At 40.9% G+C, this 17912-nt stretch overlaps 1 protein-coding gene across 1 annotated transcript; it reads right to left on the reverse strand.

The window, feature by feature from the left end:
* Positions 1 to 4551: 4551 nt before the first annotated feature.
* Positions 4552 to 12023, reverse strand: dydc2 (DPY30 domain containing 2). Its single transcript, XM_088916511.1, has 7 exons — positions 11953 to 12023; positions 11525 to 11685; positions 9298 to 9420; positions 7527 to 7640; positions 6297 to 6464; positions 5979 to 6146; positions 4552 to 4791 (listed from the first exon to the last, which is right to left on the reverse strand). The coding sequence occupies exons 2-7, from the start codon at positions 11669 to 11671 to the stop codon at positions 4756 to 4758; spliced, it is 756 nt and encodes a 251-aa protein (XP_088772637.1). The 5' UTR covers positions 11672 to 11685; positions 11953 to 12023; the 3' UTR covers positions 4552 to 4755.
* Positions 12024 to 17912: the final 5889 nt, after the last annotated feature.

Raw genomic sequence — 17912 nt, forward strand, 5'->3', positions numbered from 1 at the left:
AGACACAAGATGCGATTCAGATAAACGGATTGCACCCGCAGCGCTAGGGAAATTAATCAATCAGGCGAAAACGATTAAAAATCCTATTTTGACATTTAAACAATGTGGCAAAATATTATTAAGGGAAGCTTAAATTAATACATAATAGGTTTCAATATATGTTGCAAAGGAACAAGTAATAGGTTTATTCCATGATGAAAAGAGAAGAAAGAAAACAACGTTTTGGCTGTGGAACCTTCTTCAGGTGTGAGCACCCAAAGCCTTCCTTACGCCCGAAGAAGGCTCTACAGCCGAAACGCTGTTTTCTTTCTTCTCTTTTCAGCATGGAATAAACCTATTACTTGTTCCTTTGCAGCCTATGCATGCTGACTTAGCTACCCGTCTGAACTCATTCAATATATGTTTATACAGTACATAGTATATTCTCTCCATGCTCTTGTGATAATAATAAATAATTGCTTAACCTTTTATATAGTGCTTTTCTGGACACTCCACTCAAAGCGCTTTACAGATAATGGGGATCCCCTCCACCATCACCAATGTGCAGCCCCACCTGGATGATGCAACAGTAGCCATAGTGCGCCAGTACACTCACCACACATCAGCTATCAGCGCGGAGGAGAACAGACTTATGAAGCCAATTCATAGATGGGGATTATTAGGAGGCCATGATTGGTAAAGGCCAGTGGGAAATTTGGCCAGGACGCAGAGGTTTACGTCTCATCCGAAGGACGGTGCCTTTTTACAGTATAGTGTCCCCGTCTCTTTACGGGAGCATTAGGACCCACATAGACACAGGGTGAGCAGCACCTGCTGGCCCCACTAACACCTTTTCCAGCAGCAACCTTAGTGTTTCCCAACAACCTCACACTTAACATCGGCAAAACAAAAGAGATTATAGTGCACTTCAGGAGGCGCGGAGGACGTCACATACCCATCATTATTCATAGTGCTCCTGTCGAAACTGTCAGCACCTTCAGGTTCCTCGGCCTCCAGATCACTGAGAGGCTGAGCTGGTCAGAGAACACTGCTGCCATCCTCACTAAAGCCCACCAGCACCTTCACTTACTGACACAGTTAAGGAAGTGGGGGATGAGCAAGACAGCACTCACCAATTTTTACCGTAATACAATTGAGAGTGTCCTGACCAGTGGTGTTACGGTGTGGTATGGTGGAGCCACAGTACAGGACAGAAAAGCCATACAGAGCGTTGTGAGGTCCGCGCAGAAAATCATTGGGACTGAGCTACCCTCCATCGAAAGGATACTGTATGTCTTGATCTCTCCACAACAGGGCTCGAGCTATACTTCGGGACCCAATTCACCCTGGCCACGATCTGTTTTCACCTTTGGGTTCTGGTAAGAGGTACAGCATCGCAGTATCAGAACACTGACCAATAGATTTAAAAACAGTTTCTTCCCCCAAGCAGTCCGCATCATAAACAGCTCAAATTAGCACCTGCGCTTTAAGGTACTGCACTGTTTGCACTATGTCCTGTTGGCTGTATTCTAATGTCTGTTTGTCATTTGTGCCTATTTTTTTCTCTAATGTTACTTGGTACAGCTGAATGAGTAAGCATTCCAATACACTTGTTGTATATGGCAAATAAAGAAATCTTGAATCTTGAGGTCTCCTATCCAGGTACTGTCACGCCCTCTGCAGCCAGAGGGCGCTCCTTCTCTGTCCTGTCCCTAGTTTCCTGCCTGCTGTCCTTCCAGTCCCTCTCTTTCCCGTGGGCTATATATTTCCGGGTCTTGCACTCTGCCCTCGCTCAGCATTGACGTTCGGATGTCCTGAGACCCGCCTAGCACCAGGTCGCCCCACGTCCGCTCCCTGAGGGCATAGGTTTCTATACGGCATTCCTGAACTCTTTGCACTAATGAGCCCGGGCCTTTTTCCCGTCTCGCCGCTACGCATATGGGTCTTTTTCCGCTCTCCTGCTCCCCACGGTTAGTCCCTTTGGACGTCCGTGACAGGTACTGAACAGGCTCACACCTGCTGAGCTTCAGTGGGCTGCCAGTTGTGAGCTGCAGGATGATATGGCTGCTGATAGACCAAAAGGACCGCTGGACTAAGTTCTATAACTACCTCACACTCCTCCTGAGCACACACAATAATATGGGCAGTTCTTATAGCCACACGGGTGGATCATTTTGTGCAAGTTGTCATTCAAGCGTATACCAAGAAAACAGTCCCTTTCGCCCTGCTGTGTACTGCTGTACAAGAAAGTCTGTGGAACAATGCACAGAAAGTGTAGGTACTGTATAGCTTGGTAAATAGCAAAATTTTTATTAAGCAAACTATACTTTAGGCCAGGGTTTACTTCTAAAGAACTTCTTGTGCTGCAGTACTCAGATAGAGAGGGAAGCTGGAGGGAGTACTTTTCTTGTTAAACTATTGGAATGCCTACTTTTATAAACAAAAATTTCATATTATGCATGTGGAAAAATGTACCACTGTATGTATAAAAAAGTACGTAGAACAATGCACTACGTATAAAAAACCCTATTCAAATTATGGTTAATAGGAGAGTATTGACAGTGTCCTCACATGTGGTATTACAGTGTGATTATGCAGTAGCTCGTTGTCTGACCAGAAGGCATTACAGGGAGTGATCAAGTCAGCCTTGTCCATTATTGGAGTACAGCTCCCCTTTACTGCAGACATTTTCACAACTCAAGTAGGTACTGTAGCTGCGTCAGCATGAATAGGCTGCAAAGGAACAAGTAAAGGATAATATCATGCTGAAAAGAGAGGAAAAGAAATACGTTTCGGCTGTGGAGCTGGACACCCAAAGAAGGCTCCACAGCTGAAACATTGTATTTCTTTTCTTCTCTTTTAAACATGGAATAAACCTTTACTTATCCATTTTTACAAATCGCTGTCTGAGGAAGGCTGGAAGTATACTGTAACTAAGGATACCAGTCATCCTGGTCTCTCACTTTTCTCTCCCCTTCCCTCTGGTAAGCCTTAAAAGAGCATAAAGGCACGAACATCCAGATTCAGAGAGCTTCTTCCCACAAGATGTCAGATTACTGAAATCTACCCCTACCATTGACTCGTTGTTGCTGCTGCTGTTCTGTGTTTATGTTTATGGTGATTCCTTATTGTCTTTGGAATGGAGCATACATGGAAATAAGCAATTCATTGCCCTTGTGCATATGACAAATAAACTGAACAGTCTTCAACTGAACAAGAGAAACAATTATTCAATGTAGATATCAGTATTAACTGTCTTTAGAGAGTACAACAGTTTATTCTAAAACTATAAGCATCACTGGCAGAATGTGCACAGATTTTAAAATATATGTATTTTATACATAGATATATTTATAGATATACATACATCTATAATAAAGATTTGACAGATATATGTACTTAATGTAAAATCAGTGATTCACTAATTGATTCATTTTGGGAATGCTGGAAAGTATGTACAGAGTGGGTACAATTAGAGAGCTGGCTATCCTCCACTCCACTCAATTTTAGTACCAAGTATGGAGGATTGGAAATCTTATTTACTGTATTAATTTAAGAACTATAAAAAGTTGGGCAGTGGAAAGATATAGAACAATACAATTTCAAAGTATATGGGGAGATGTAAAACAAACTTTGGATGAAATTTGAATGTACAGATTAGTAGGAGGTAGAGGAAGTCAATAATTGTATTGTGGTTATTGTTGTGATTATTTTACTATGTAGTAAGTTGTTATTTTTATAATGTATGTTTCTGTGTATTTTCTGATATCATTATATTTGCAAATGTTTTTTTCTCAATTATTTAAAATTATAAGAAACAATGTTCACAGTTTTGATACCAGAGGTGCTGACCATGTCTTTTGCAAGGCATTAACATGTTTAAATATTGTGTGGAGACCAATAATTGTGGTCTGCAGGACCATTCTTTGTACAGAACTGGTAGCTAAGACCCTGATGTTTTCTGTGGGATCACTAATGAATACCCCACACATGGCCTAATGTTGTTATACAGTATCTAGCAATTGCCCAGGAGATGGTTGGATTATGATGCACAATTAATTTTCCTTCTGTTGACTGCTGTGGTCTAGGACTATCTAACATAAAGCCCCTGCCCTTACCAGACACTTGGGCAGATAACTTGGCTTAGACAGCTAGTCTATTCTGGAGAATCTTGACATTTAGAGGTTACAGTTCCTTTGGTAACCATCTGCTATAATAGCACACTGGTGCAAGTCCTAGGCCATGGCCTGTAAGGTTCCAGAACAAACAGATAAGTAAGTGTACTTTGTAATTATGGGAGTGAATTTCCTCTATGTATTGTATGTGTGTGCTTATATACACACATAAACATATTACTTTAAACAATGTATTACAATCTTTAATGTACTACCCGTGTTGCCCTGAACAGTAGTGAAGAAGAAATAATCAATCACAGGGTTTTTCCAACCATGACAGCTACAAGCTTGATTCCACTGATTTTCTTTAGGTAACCCCGAAAGAACATTGCCATCTCACTTTTTTAAATGGCAGTCAATCAAAAGTATAGCTTGGAAAAGAACATACCTAAAATAAAACTTGATTAGCATTTTTTAATCTTTTAAATTATTGCAGATATTTTCACAAACAAGCATAATGTGACACTAAGAATTATAGGAAAAGAGGGTCATTATTCGCTGTACATGGTATGTTTAATCTTTTGTGGTATGGTGGAGATCTAAAGATTACTAAATATGAAGACAATGAAGACATTGGAGATTGCATCAATACGGCAATGCTTTATTCTTTATCTTTGTCTTTATCTTCAACTTCCTCCTAAAAGATAAAAAAAACATGTAATAGTTTTACAGCACAATTTCTTATGGTCTTGAGAAGCAGGAGCAGTCTTTCTGATGGAAAGTGTCAACTTGGAACTATAAAAAACACAGATGTTATAGAACAAGGATGGGCAGTACCAGTGCTAGAGAACTGAAATCCCAATATTTCTACAAGACTTCTTAGTCACCAGGTTAGACTTTAAAAAGAGCTGATTTAATTTCTCATCCATAAAATTAGCTTGGCTAGGTTTAATTTAGTAATATAGAACCAAGTTAGAACACAAAACAGAGAACATGTGGTCTTTGAGGACTGGAACTGCTCATTTGTGCTACAAAGCTATTGTAACATAAACATTTACTTTTAAATGCTGCATATAGAAAATGAGAAAATGCAACAAAACCACTGTCCTTTGTAGATCAGAGCCTACAGTTTCAGGGGCTCAAAACACTCTTCCACTGCCAGAAGCTTAAAGGATTTAAATTTGGAAGGGCTTAACCTCAGCCTATCTTCTATATAGAGGGGGGTCAACTGTATATCTGTTCAGAAGTGACTACTTCACAGTAACAGAGTAATAACGTGTCCTTAAGTTCAATGGGAATATACCCTCTAACCATCCAGCCTTAAGAACCTCCCCTATGAAAAGTTGCAAGTTAATCCTGGCAACAATTATATTTTGAGTCATGGCAGACACAAAGTTGAGCTTCAGCACAATGTTGTTTTACTTATGGATTTTAAGTGATCGCATTTTTCCAGTTGAGTCAGCTGGTTTAGCCAGTTTATGTCCTCTGTTCTTACAGTGCCTTACTTTCCAAGTTTCTATTCTCTGCTGGTTCTGCCTCAGTGGGCTGCATGGGACTGGGTTTGCTGCATTTAATGCTGGAAATAACAAGCAGTTCCTTGCGTTTTAATTAACAGAGCAGTGAGAAAAGAGATGGCATCATGCAAAGCACTGGGGCACCAGACCCAGATTAATGCAGTACAGGAAACAGATCAGCAGGTAGGAGAAAATGGGTACTACTGTATGTAAAGATCATCCACGAAAATAACTGAATGGTCTACTTTTAGATAAGTCAAGCCAGCACTGCCAAGCGCCATTAGATTAGAGTTTTGCACAAATGTCAGAAATTGCCAAGCCCAAGCAGTTATTTCTAGAGCACTATTCAGTGGTGTAGCATTGCCGTCACCTCCTTTTCACCCAAATCCTCAGAAACCTCGTTTTGTGCTGCTTCGGCAGGGTCGTTCAGATCAGAGGAGGGAGATTCCTCCGTTTCCAAAGGCTGGCTCTCAGACTCTGCTGCAGATGCAGCTTCAACAGGTTGAGTAGGTTCAGCAGAATCAGGTTTATTTCCTGCCTGATAAATGGTTGACATGTTGATTAAACAAAGTAGATTAAAAAAACATTTTGAGATGTTTAGTATTCCAGAGTAATGCTCATACTCTGAGTCGGGATCACACATAAAGACAGGCATCTTGTTAAAGCATTATAGATTTTGAACTGTTACCTTTTCTTCAGTGTGGTCCTCAGAGGTCACTTCTCCAGGTGTTCCCTGTGCCATTTCGGAGTGCCCCTCTGCCTCAGAGGAGTTCTCCATTTTTACAGCCTCACTCTCTGGCTCCAATGGCTCTGCCTGAATGGACTGAGTGGAATCCACTGTGGCACTTTCAGACACCTGAGAGTATAAATCCCAAACTGAGTTACACAGCTGTTCTGCTTGTACTTACGGAACGATATGAAAACGGCTAGCTGATCTCGAAGCTGTCTGCTCTAATTCAAATGCAAGCAGGAAACGGACAATGGTAGCCATTGCATTATGTGAAGCATTGAGGAAGCAAATCCAGAAGAGTGTTGTTTATAAAACAAATGATAGATAACTGAGCAGGGAGGAGAGAATGGGGGTACTGTGGCTGCGATTATCCATGAACAGAAAGGGAAAAGGAAAACTAGAGTTTTTAGTTTTTAGAGTTTTTATTATTTAATGTCCTGATGAGGTATTAAATAATTGATTAAAACAAGTACTGAATTCTCCAGATCTGCACCTGCAGATCATCCTCTTCCACTGACACTAGTAAACACTTACTTGGTAAATAAATATCACCAGTGCTTTATATAAACCACATGTTTTTCTTAAAAAATATCTTACGAGTTACAGCTTTGCTAAAAGTCTGTGTTTTTTCATAACTGCACGTTTTCCATTTAAGGTGTGCAAAAATATGAAAGCTAATAAAAAAGGTTTATCAAATACTGAAGCAAGATGTTTAATGATGCTTTTAGGGACCGAATGATATATAAATGTTATGAATTTATATTTCCTATGAATTATCCGATATAAAGAGTAGCTGATATAAGAAGATTATTTTTAGGTATTTTAAAAGATGTTTTTTTTTCCTCTTTAATAGCTTTCTCCCTCTTAGCTCGTAATTCTTGAACACCTTGTGCACATACTGTATCTATAAGATTAAAAACCCTGTAAGTCAGCATTAAAATACCACTTGTTTAGAGATGAGTATGCTAGAGATGAGTATTTATCTTGCTATTATCTACCACAGGCTTGTGTGACACATAGTGCATCAGCATGCCATTATCTTTAACATCAAAAAGATGTCTTTATTTTTTGCAGGTAGCCAAGCACAGCAATAAACGGGCAATAAAAAGAAACAAGAATGGTTGCTACTGAGTAGGGTATGCAGGCGTTCAGTGGAAGAAGACACACTATGAAGAATGCAGTACATACCCCTTGTTCAGCAATGTTCTCATCTCTTTCCTCCACAGATGGAAGATTAGGAGCTCCATATTTATCTGAGAGTGATGCTAATGTCTTATCTGGGGGTAAGACAGGTTCAGCGTCCTAAAAAAAGGAGCGCTGTTAATTAAAAAACACTAATTTAACACTTTATTTAAAAAAAGGGTAAATCAATTGATAACACATTCCTGTTTGCTACAACAACCTTGACCTTTATACCACAGGACTTGCTTTACTGTGGAATTTCCTTGCTCAAGGATGTACTGTAACAGCACTGTTCCATCTGAGATTTGAACCCGCAACCATATTCCACACTGCTGCAGAGGCACCAGGCAAATTAACTACGGGATTAAAGCCCAACAGCTTTAAGATGTTTGCACTTTGTCAAGTAGCGCAAAGATGTACTGTAGCGCGTTGTCAAGTAGCAGTAGGGCTCACTGATATGTTTTTGCTTGTTCCTTGGCATGAAGTGAGAAAAGTAATAGGTACAGTCAACTAAAAAAACAGGCACAACTGTGCTTGGTGTTTTTAATGGCTTGGATCACCATTATTCATTTTGGTTTGCACGTGTATGCAATTTAGTCAATTACACTTCAGAAAAAGAAAAGATACTGTATTAATGTACTTTGCAAGACTGAAATTAATTTCATACTCTTAATGACAGACTATTATTAGCTGTTCACTATCCTGTTTATTTAGCTCTTTTTAAAGCTTATTAAAAAGCCCTAACATGCAAAGAAAATTCTTCAGCCTTGCTTTAATATCACTCTTCATTAATATTACTCATATAAGGGTGAGACATGTTGATTGGCATCCTTCCTCTTGGTTCTGAGATGGAGACACACAGAACATAAATGGGACAAGTAAAAGGTTTATTCCATGCTGAAAAGAGAAGAATGGAAACACAAGTTTTCAGTTGTGAAACCTTCGGATGTGGACGTTGTGTTTCCTTTCTTCTCTTTTCAGCATAGAATAAACCTTTTACTTGTTCCTTTGCAATCTAAGCATGCTGACACAGCTACCTACTTGAACATAAATGGGTCCCATTATTTACAGGATAATTCCTGCCTCAGAGTGACAATAAAGATTATTTGGTTTAAGAATGGACAGTTTTGCCTCCCTCATTCCTGTGGCTCATTTGCTGAATGAACTTTAATTGCATATGTTTTATTCAGTCCTAAATTAAAATGTAAACAAAAGCTTTTCCCAGAAAACAAAACACTTTCCTGTCACAAGGACACTTTTATTTGCATTTCAGCGATACAAAGTTCTAATTCTGAACCTTGGATTATTTTGTGACGCACACAGAAAGGCCCTTCAGATAAAACAAACATCTGTCTTTCTTTAAGTCACAACTTTCACAGACAAAGGGAATAAGCACTTGAACTGCTACCAAATTCAGATTTGCTTTAAGCAACATGGGGAAAAGTACCAATACTGAAATTTCAAGCCTTTTTCAGAAACGGGACAATTTCAGTTGCAGCTTTGCTAAGAATTTGTTGATTTAAAACCATGTAGATGACAGGTAACAATGAGGAGCTTCTTTTTTGCAAATTAACAGCTATTGTAAGGCTACACAGCCACTTTTCCATCAGTCATTATGAAACAAACTAAAAAAATCAACTGAAGTACTTTGAAAACCAAAGACTGCATGATTAGATCAATGCTAATGTTGCACATTGTGTAACGAGCGAAGACGAGGAAGGTGATTGTTATCTTTCACGTCTAGCAAACGGAAGAGCCTGCCTTTCAGCACACCTACCTTCACTAACTCTCGCTCCGCTTGGCGGATCTTGTCCTCCTCCTCTTTCATCCTCTCCAGGAGTGCGGCCTCAGCCCTGGCCCGCTGCAACTCCTGCTCCAGCTGCAGCTGCTGTATTTTCCTCTGCCAAACACAAGACATTATCAAGAGGGTGCCTTTATTTCCCTACAAGCCCTTGTCAGATTTCTGGGTCTTCCAGTACAAGTAGAGACCTACTGCCTGACCATCCGCATGACGCACAGGGCCAGGGTGTGCTTAGGTGTACTCCATTTCGTGTTGGGTATTGTACTGCAGTTCTATCTTCACTGTGTCAAGGCTGCTTGTTTACAACTGCAGAGCTTCGTGAAAGTTAGTGATAAACAATACCATGCAGGGTAAAAGTTTCTTCGCGAGAAATGTGAGAATGCTGTATTTGCGCACAAACAGTTCCCGGGAAGAGGACGCCTCTTCACTCTTGTTAAACTCTTCTGTATATTTCTGTGGAGCAGAGAAGGGCAAATCCAGCCCTGGGGTTTCCACAACACTCTGGTTTTAATTCCATCTGTGATCTTAATTATTTAATTGAACTAATAATTTAAATATTTTTTTAAGCAGTTGCTAATTAAAAAGTACTTGCATGATTCTGGCCCTGAAGGAATGAAATTGCTCATTCCTGCTGTAAAGCCCCTAGCATTGAAACACCCTAGTTTCTGTGCATCATTTTGAACCAAATATTTTTTTGAATGCCTGTAAATATGGCATGTAAATAAATTACTTCACATATTGTTAGTTAACAAAAGGTCAATGTTTCCGTGTTAATAGGGAAAGTAGTATTAAGTTTTTATCAATCATTTTGCTTGCCAGTATAATTTTAATTTGCCAGCTGTATTCCGAGTGCACATTTTCATGAAGGCAGGGCAGTTTTCTGAGACTTGACCAGGCCACTATTAGTACAGAACATCGGAGTGAACCAGGAACGACTTCTTAACCGGCGACTTCTGCACAGTATCACATACTAATAGTCCAACAGGCTCAAACTGTATGGCTTCCTCCGGAAGGTTACTCATTTATCATAATAGCATGTTATTAAGAAATAACAAACACGAACAATTAATTTTAATAACACCTTGGGTGTGATCCGCGTAACACCGTCAGGAAAGTAACGGGAGTCTGGACTGTGGTGACGCCATTAGCCTAAGCCAGCCGATGTCAAACGTTTTTATAGGTCGTCAACATTTTGTATATGTCGTTTTTTTTACATGTTTAGAATTTAAAATGACAAAGAACAACGACATGCATATATCATTTTGAAATCCCCGCCGAACGAAGCTATGCAAACTAATTCTTGATGGGATATCACATTTAGCAGCGAGAGGTTTTGTCAACCACACAGCGCAGTGCACTTCGATCGCCCCCTACTGAAAACTGAGTGAACGCCACCTAAACTGCAGAACTTGGTAACCGATTTTCAAAAGGTAAAAAAATACCAACTCAAAGTGGCAATCATCATTATTAGCCTACTCTGTTTCTGATATGGGCTTGATCATATAAATAATATATGTAATAAATAATATAATAATCATATAAATAAATAAAATGTGTCTTCGGAATACGTTATATGCATATGGCAGAAAAAGCTGTACCATAATCAAGTAAGATTTACCATAACATCCAGTATTAGAATGGGCTCGGTGGCCGGCTGTGCGGCCTACTGTAGCTGGGGAGCAGTACAGTACTGTTAAATCTACCCCACCGGGTACCTGACCGCCGCAGAACTGAAAGAACAGGAAGCAGCTGACTGAGAGAACTAGTTTCTACGCTGCAATTTTAAATAAAGTATCGGAAGGTTTTATGAAAGGTGACCCAAAGCACCTTCTACATCAGGTAGCTCCTGTTTTGCTTGTTTTGCATGTAGTTTAGTTAATTGAACAGGTACAGTGCACAAGCTCTTAAGATTAGCTAAAAAGCTACTTTACATCTTTAGTCGGAATATAGGAATATAAAACACATATCACGAAATATCATAAGAAAAATGTAAAATAGATATTACAGGTGATAAAAAAGGGCATATTTAATAAATATATCAAATATTGTAAGAGTCACACTAGAAGACTGTTATCAAGATCAATGACATAATATTAGTTTTTAAAAGAGTCATCATCTCCTACTATCAGTCATGGCCAGAGCGAACAGTACTCTCTGCTGTAAAAAATAAAACGGACACAACCAGATCATGCCAAGACCGTACCATTTCCTGGTAGTCCAGGTTCTCCTTGTATTTATAGATCCAGTGAGCGAGGTACTCGATGGGGTCCATGGGTCGGAGCTCCGCCACCTCGGCCAGCCCCTCCACCAGGCACTTCCCCACGGACCGCTTCAGGTACTCCGTGTCCATCGCGCCGACCCGGGCTGCTGAGCAGAATCACAAGCTGTCAGAGCGGCCCAGGGCTTGAGAATCCGAGCTTCAGTAACAACTTCAATCGCCAGCTTAATAAAACGATAAAGAGGGCAGCGGCATGAAACCGTCGACCCGACCCATACAGGCAGATAAAATCATAATGTTCTCCAATTTCACTTTTACGACAGCAATAATAAAACAATACAGTGTACTTAAGCAATGTTTATATTTTAAAAGGCTTTTCTGTTATACTTTATAAATTCACAAAAATACTTAACCCCAGTTGTTGCTGTTTTTGGACACCAACAATCAATCAGCGTCCGGAACTTTATTTAATCTCCATAGAAACAGTGCTACATCGTTTCATGCCCTCCGAAAACATCACCTACAAAGTGTGTTCCGCATGCATGTCTCGTCTTACTCTTGATAAAAACGCCACACTTTGATTCTGGTTTATACATTACCTCACTCTTTTCATTTAAAATGACTGTATTTTCCCCACACTTTAAAGATTCATAACATAATTATGATTATGAACATAACAGAACATAATGTTGTTGTAATGAAGTGTCATATATTAAGGCAAATTAACGTTTATAACGTGGAACATTTGTGCTGTGGTTGGAATATAATCCCATTTGCTGTTAATGACAACGTTAATGCGTACTAATATACAATTCATATAAGTAATCAATTCAGAATAAATAAGACTGATAACTGTGTACTGTATTGAATAATTTATCTAGTACCCCAATCGTTCCCTAATCTCAAATCAAGTGTAAACACTCTAGTAAACTGTAAACTAAATGGGAGCAAATCTAAAGTGATTTGCGATGACATAGTATTTCATTACATTTACAATAAAAAGACTCCATGCATTTTAATACAATATACAATGCACAACCCCCCCTTCAAAATTCACTAAACCCAGTATACTGCTAACATTTTATTGGCAAATGCAATGTTAGGTGCAGGTAAACACGGGGAGACCCAGGGGTGGATAAAAGTAACGAATCAACTCTCTTAGCACTACTAATCTAATCTGTTTTTAGTGTTATCTTAGCTGCTGGGAACACGCTTTGTATAACATGGAAAACAAACAAACAAAAACAGAACTAAACAGAGCAAAACAATATTAGTCCTGCAAGTTGGGCTCACATTCATACTTTTGGAATCTCTTTTTTGTAAGGATTTTGGGCTAAGGGTCAGGATTATTCCTGAAGATTATACTATACCTTTCAGTGCAGATGCCTTGAGCTACTGATAAAAAAACGAAAGCATGCCTTAATATTTAGGGTTTACAATACAGCTGTATGCTATCGGGTCAGTGTTAGAATCTGAAAGTGTGGGCAAGAGTTGGCTCCACCATATATTGATACAAAGGTCGGGCGAATAGCAGCTGAGTCTGCAGCGGACACAGTGTCCTTCTGTTTGTGATGTCTGGCCATGTCCAGCCAAGTCAAACTGGACTGGACTGGTCTGGACACACCACTTTGAAAACAAACAGATCGATTCCTTCCCTGTACTAATACGGCATCATCACATTCGATTATTATATTACCTGAGGCCTTTATCCAAAGCAATTTACATTCAGACCCATTTATATAGCCGGACGTTTTACTGAAGCAGTCCGAGTGAAGTTCCTTGCTTAAGGAAGCAATTGCACTGACTCACAACATTCACGTTATGAGTCAAGTGTCATAACCATTTCTCCACACTGTGCCTCAGTGGAGGGCTGCCTTTGCTTTTGCCCTGAGAGATACCAAGATGTAGTCTGTGTTGGATGTACTGTATGCTCTGCATTGTACTTTCCAGACTTTTGTTTTTAATTATTATATAACACAGTGCTTTATTTGAGGATTTGAATCTGAATTTACCTCTGAAGCAATGCTTTGAAAACCAAATACTGATACATTATATTGAACATAATATGTGTGTACTGATCATGAGAAAATAAGACATTTTCTTTCATGTTAAGTTTGAAACATTTTTTAGAAAATAACACTCAATGTTACAAATGTAACTGGCTTAACCTGCTTAAACTTGCATCCTGGAATATTTGTATGAGATTGCCACTTTCCTAATGTTTCCCAATTTTGAAAAAAAAACGTGAGTTTTAACTGTCTTGGGCCATTTAGATAGATAGATACTTTATTGATCCCGTGAGGGAAATTGCAGTGCAACAGCAGCTTAACAGAGACAACACAGACACAGTGTAACGAATGATACAATAATAATAATACAATACATACAATACAATCAGTAGAAGAGTTACTCACAGTCCAGAACACACAAAGAACAGAACAAACCAGAACAGTACACAAAAAAGTCGTATTGCACAATATGACTATAAATAAATATAAATGTATTCCACAGGTCCCTGGCATATATTGCACAAAAACGGTTGTAAATGAGAAAAGAAAAAGAACAGATGTAGCAGTTTACTGTTCAGTCCAGAAACAGGTCACTGTCAATGTTGCCTCTGCCCAGACGCAAGGTGGATGCATTGTACAGTCTTATGGCAGAAGGCAAGAATGACCTCCTGTAGCGCTCCCTGTCGCACCGTGGATGAATCAGTCTATTGCTGAACGTGCTCTTCATTCTACAAGCCTGTCATAGAGGGGATGGGAGACGTTGTCCATGATGGGCTTTAGTTTGGACACCATTCTCCTCTCAGCCATTACCTCCAGGGGGTCCAGGCCAGACCCAATGACAGAGCTTGCTCTCCTGATGAGCTTGTTCAGCCTGTTAGAATCCCCTGCTCTAATCCCAGAGCCCCAGCATACCACTGCGTAGAAAATGGCGCTCGCCACCACCGACTGATAGAACAAATGTAGCATCTTACCACACACATTGAAGGACCTGAGCCTCCTCAAGAAGTAAAGTCGGCTCTGACCCTTCTTGTAAATGGCCTCGATGTTCCCAGACTATTCCAGTCTATCGTCGATGTGCACTCCCAGGTACTTGTACGAGTCCACCATCTCCACGCCACTCCCATGGATGTAGACAGGAGTAGGTTGGACCCTCTTCCTCCTGAAGTCTATCACCAACTCCTTAGTCTTTGCTACATTCAATTGCAGGTGGTCCCCACACCACTCCACAAAGCTGCTGACCAGTCCTCTGTACTCTTCCTCCTGCCCACTCTCGATACATTCCACAATTGCAGAGTCATCTGAGAACTTCTGTAGGTGGCATAACTTTGAGTTGTATTTAAAGTCCGAGGTATAGAGGGTGAAGAGGAAAGGAGAAAGAACCGTCCCCTGAGGAGCCCCTGTGTTACTTACAACCTGTTCAGACACACAGTTCTGAAGTCTCACAGACTGTGGTCTGCCTGTCAGGTAGTCAGTAAATGTCAGTAAATTTAAATGTGAAGCCAAAGACAACAAGCTAATTACAGGACCTTCAATGAGTTGGAGAGATCTAAAATTATATACTGGAATATGAAAATGAAAGTTTATCAGAAATAGAAATTTGAGTGTCACAATGCATAAACCGAAAACTGGATACAAATTGATGTATTGTAAGTGCTCCTGAATTATCTGTCCTGACACCTAGTGGTATTTAGCTGCATAAACACTTACTTTATGTCTGATAGATATGAACAGTATTTTTAAACATAAATGTAAAGCACCGGATAGCACAGTGGCACAATGGTTAGCATTGCAGCCTCACATCATTGAGGCCCCTGGTTCAGTTCTGGACCTGGGGTGCTATCTGTGTGGAGATTGTATGTTCTCCCCGTGTTCATGTGGGTTTCCTGCAGGTGCTCTGGTTTCCTCCTGCAGTCCACAGACATACTGTTATGTTACTTGGCTTCTGGGAAAACTGTCCCTGGTGTGAGTGTGTTGGTATTTGTATCTGTGAGTGCCTTCTGCTGGGCTGGTGTCCCTGCCTTGCACCCATTGCTTGCCAGCATAGGCTCCAGCTCTCCCGTGCCCTGTACTGGATCAAGTGGTTAGAAAATGGATGGATGGATGTATTATACTACTGGTGGGGGGTGGGATCAGCTGACTAAAAAGGCCTGTACAACTTAAATTCCTAGTGCTGCCTGCCTGAATCTGTGAAACACGATGGGAACTTAACACTTAACATCTTTCAGCATGGCCACATAGCCATAGGTCCTTGGTGTGGTACGGTGGTGTTAGCCTGGTTTTTTCAAACCCAGTGAGAGAAGATCAGATATAAAGTATACCCAACTGTAGTTCAGAATGTACTTGTGCCGTAGTTTGATCATTCTGAGCCCCGAAACATCTCTATAGTGCCAGGATCCCAGTCTCAAAAATCACTCCTCTCCTTTTAAGTACAGGGTTGCGGGAGAGCCACCGTGCTGCCCCTTCTGTATTCATTTTAACCTCAAATTATCCCCACTTGTTTCAGTCTGATATCAAGAGTCAGTCAAACTGTGTCCATCAGATACAGACATTGCTTCGGAGTTTTCGGCACCAGTGTCTGCAGAGCCCATGGGCAGGTTTTCTACATGTGACTTTAAATCCTTGTTCCTGTTCTGTAAGGAACCCCACCTTGTTGCAGAATTACACTGGAGTTAATATACCTCTGTGGTCACAACAGCAGTCTTGATACTGGGAGGTTCTAAGTTCAGACACTGGCTCTGCCACTGACCCTGACTTGTCGCTCTGAGTGTGTTTTGAACCACTTTGTGTTCGGATCATCAAATGGGACATAAATCCAAGATGGTGTTGTAACTAGTTGCTGATGCATTGGTCACCACCTAGTCTGTGTAAAGAGCTCAGCTCGCTTGCTGTTGCACTCAGAATATGGTGTCTTTCGATAAACGCGGTGTCCCTTTCCGTTTTATTTTTAGGTGCTTCAAGTTCCCAGTGAAATCCAAGATTCCCTGCTTTTGTGGTGTGGATCCGTAGCCGGCCAGCTGGAGAGGAATGTGCTGAGAGAAGATTCCAGGAGATCCCCCGCCCGACAGCAGCTGCAGCGTTCCACGGTGCCAGAAGGTGAAACCGGATCTCGGGCCTGGGGTATGAAGGGTATCACTGATACGGGCTCAGGGACCCAGGAATTCTGTGGGAACTTCATGAGGAAAGTCCAAATAGCCTTTAAACCATTTTTGCTCTGGCAGCAGGGACTGGATTTACTTCCCAGATGAAAACTGTACTGTACTGTACTATTCCATCACTGTGTTTTATTTTCCTAGGGATTTCTTTTAGTTTGTCTTCTTCCTTTAGTAAAAAGTGGTTCCAGACAGAAGGACAGCATTCATTCCACCCTGTTTCTTCTGTAGGTCACTGCTCTCTTCCAACAGCATTCATGAATTTGTTTATATTGTCAGGGAACACTCTGCGCACAGCTCTGCATAGACCTTTGGTTTCGAGATCATTGATCTGTGTAGTCCTAACTGAGCCTGTTGGCACAGACTCTGTTATTTTTTAGGCAGATTATTTCATGAACCTATGGACTGTGATTTTTCTACCCTCTGTTCAAACTAGTCTTTTCTTGAAATGAAACTGGGGGACCCCAGCAGACGACATGCAGCCTGACACAGTCAGGGTAATGGGGTGCAAAGGGGAGGAAAGAAGGCAGGGTCTGGGGGAACTACAGTAGCATAGTGTTTCGAAAGGAGACGTCTTGACTTTGTCATGACTGTCTCAGGATTTGTATAAAGAGAAGGAGCAAGCTGTTAGCTCTTTACAGTCTTATCAAATGAAAAAGAGATGTCCTTCTACATACAGTAGCTAGTACAAATCTGGCTTTTCGCCAGCTGGAATATACACAAGTATTGGTGTATCTCAAGTTGTGACTGTGTGTGCACAGAACGGGGGCAGTTTTTAATTCCACCCCAGTCATTGATGGACAGCGTGCAAACTGTTGCTATTGTCTGTGGTACGGACTTTGCATATCGGGAAAACGCCGGGCAATGTAAGAAGAAAGCACATGAGTTCAGATCTGGAGCCGTCTGAGGAGGAGAGCACGGAGTCGTACTGTATCACTGCTTGCTATTTAAAGGTGACCACGATGCCAAAGCTGAGTGTTTTGAACAGTGTGGCTCACTCGCTTGGCACCTGCAGCAGATGGGCTTCAATTTCAAACACGCTTCGGGCTGGGTTCCAGGTTCCAGCTGTGAACATGATTTCAGGTCCCGAGGATGCAGGGTCTGCCAGATCGGCCCCCTCATTTTGGATTGCTCTTCTGTTTTTTAAACAAACAGCAATGGGGAGTGTCAGGAGCAGTCGGCCAATCACGGGCTGGGACTCCCATCCCGCCTACA

This window comes from Atractosteus spatula, chromosome 5, assembly GCF_055471065.1.
Source record: "Atractosteus spatula isolate fAtrSpa1 chromosome 5, fAtrSpa1.hap1, whole genome shotgun sequence".
NCBI lineage: Eukaryota > Metazoa > Chordata > Actinopteri > Semionotiformes > Lepisosteidae > Atractosteus > Atractosteus spatula.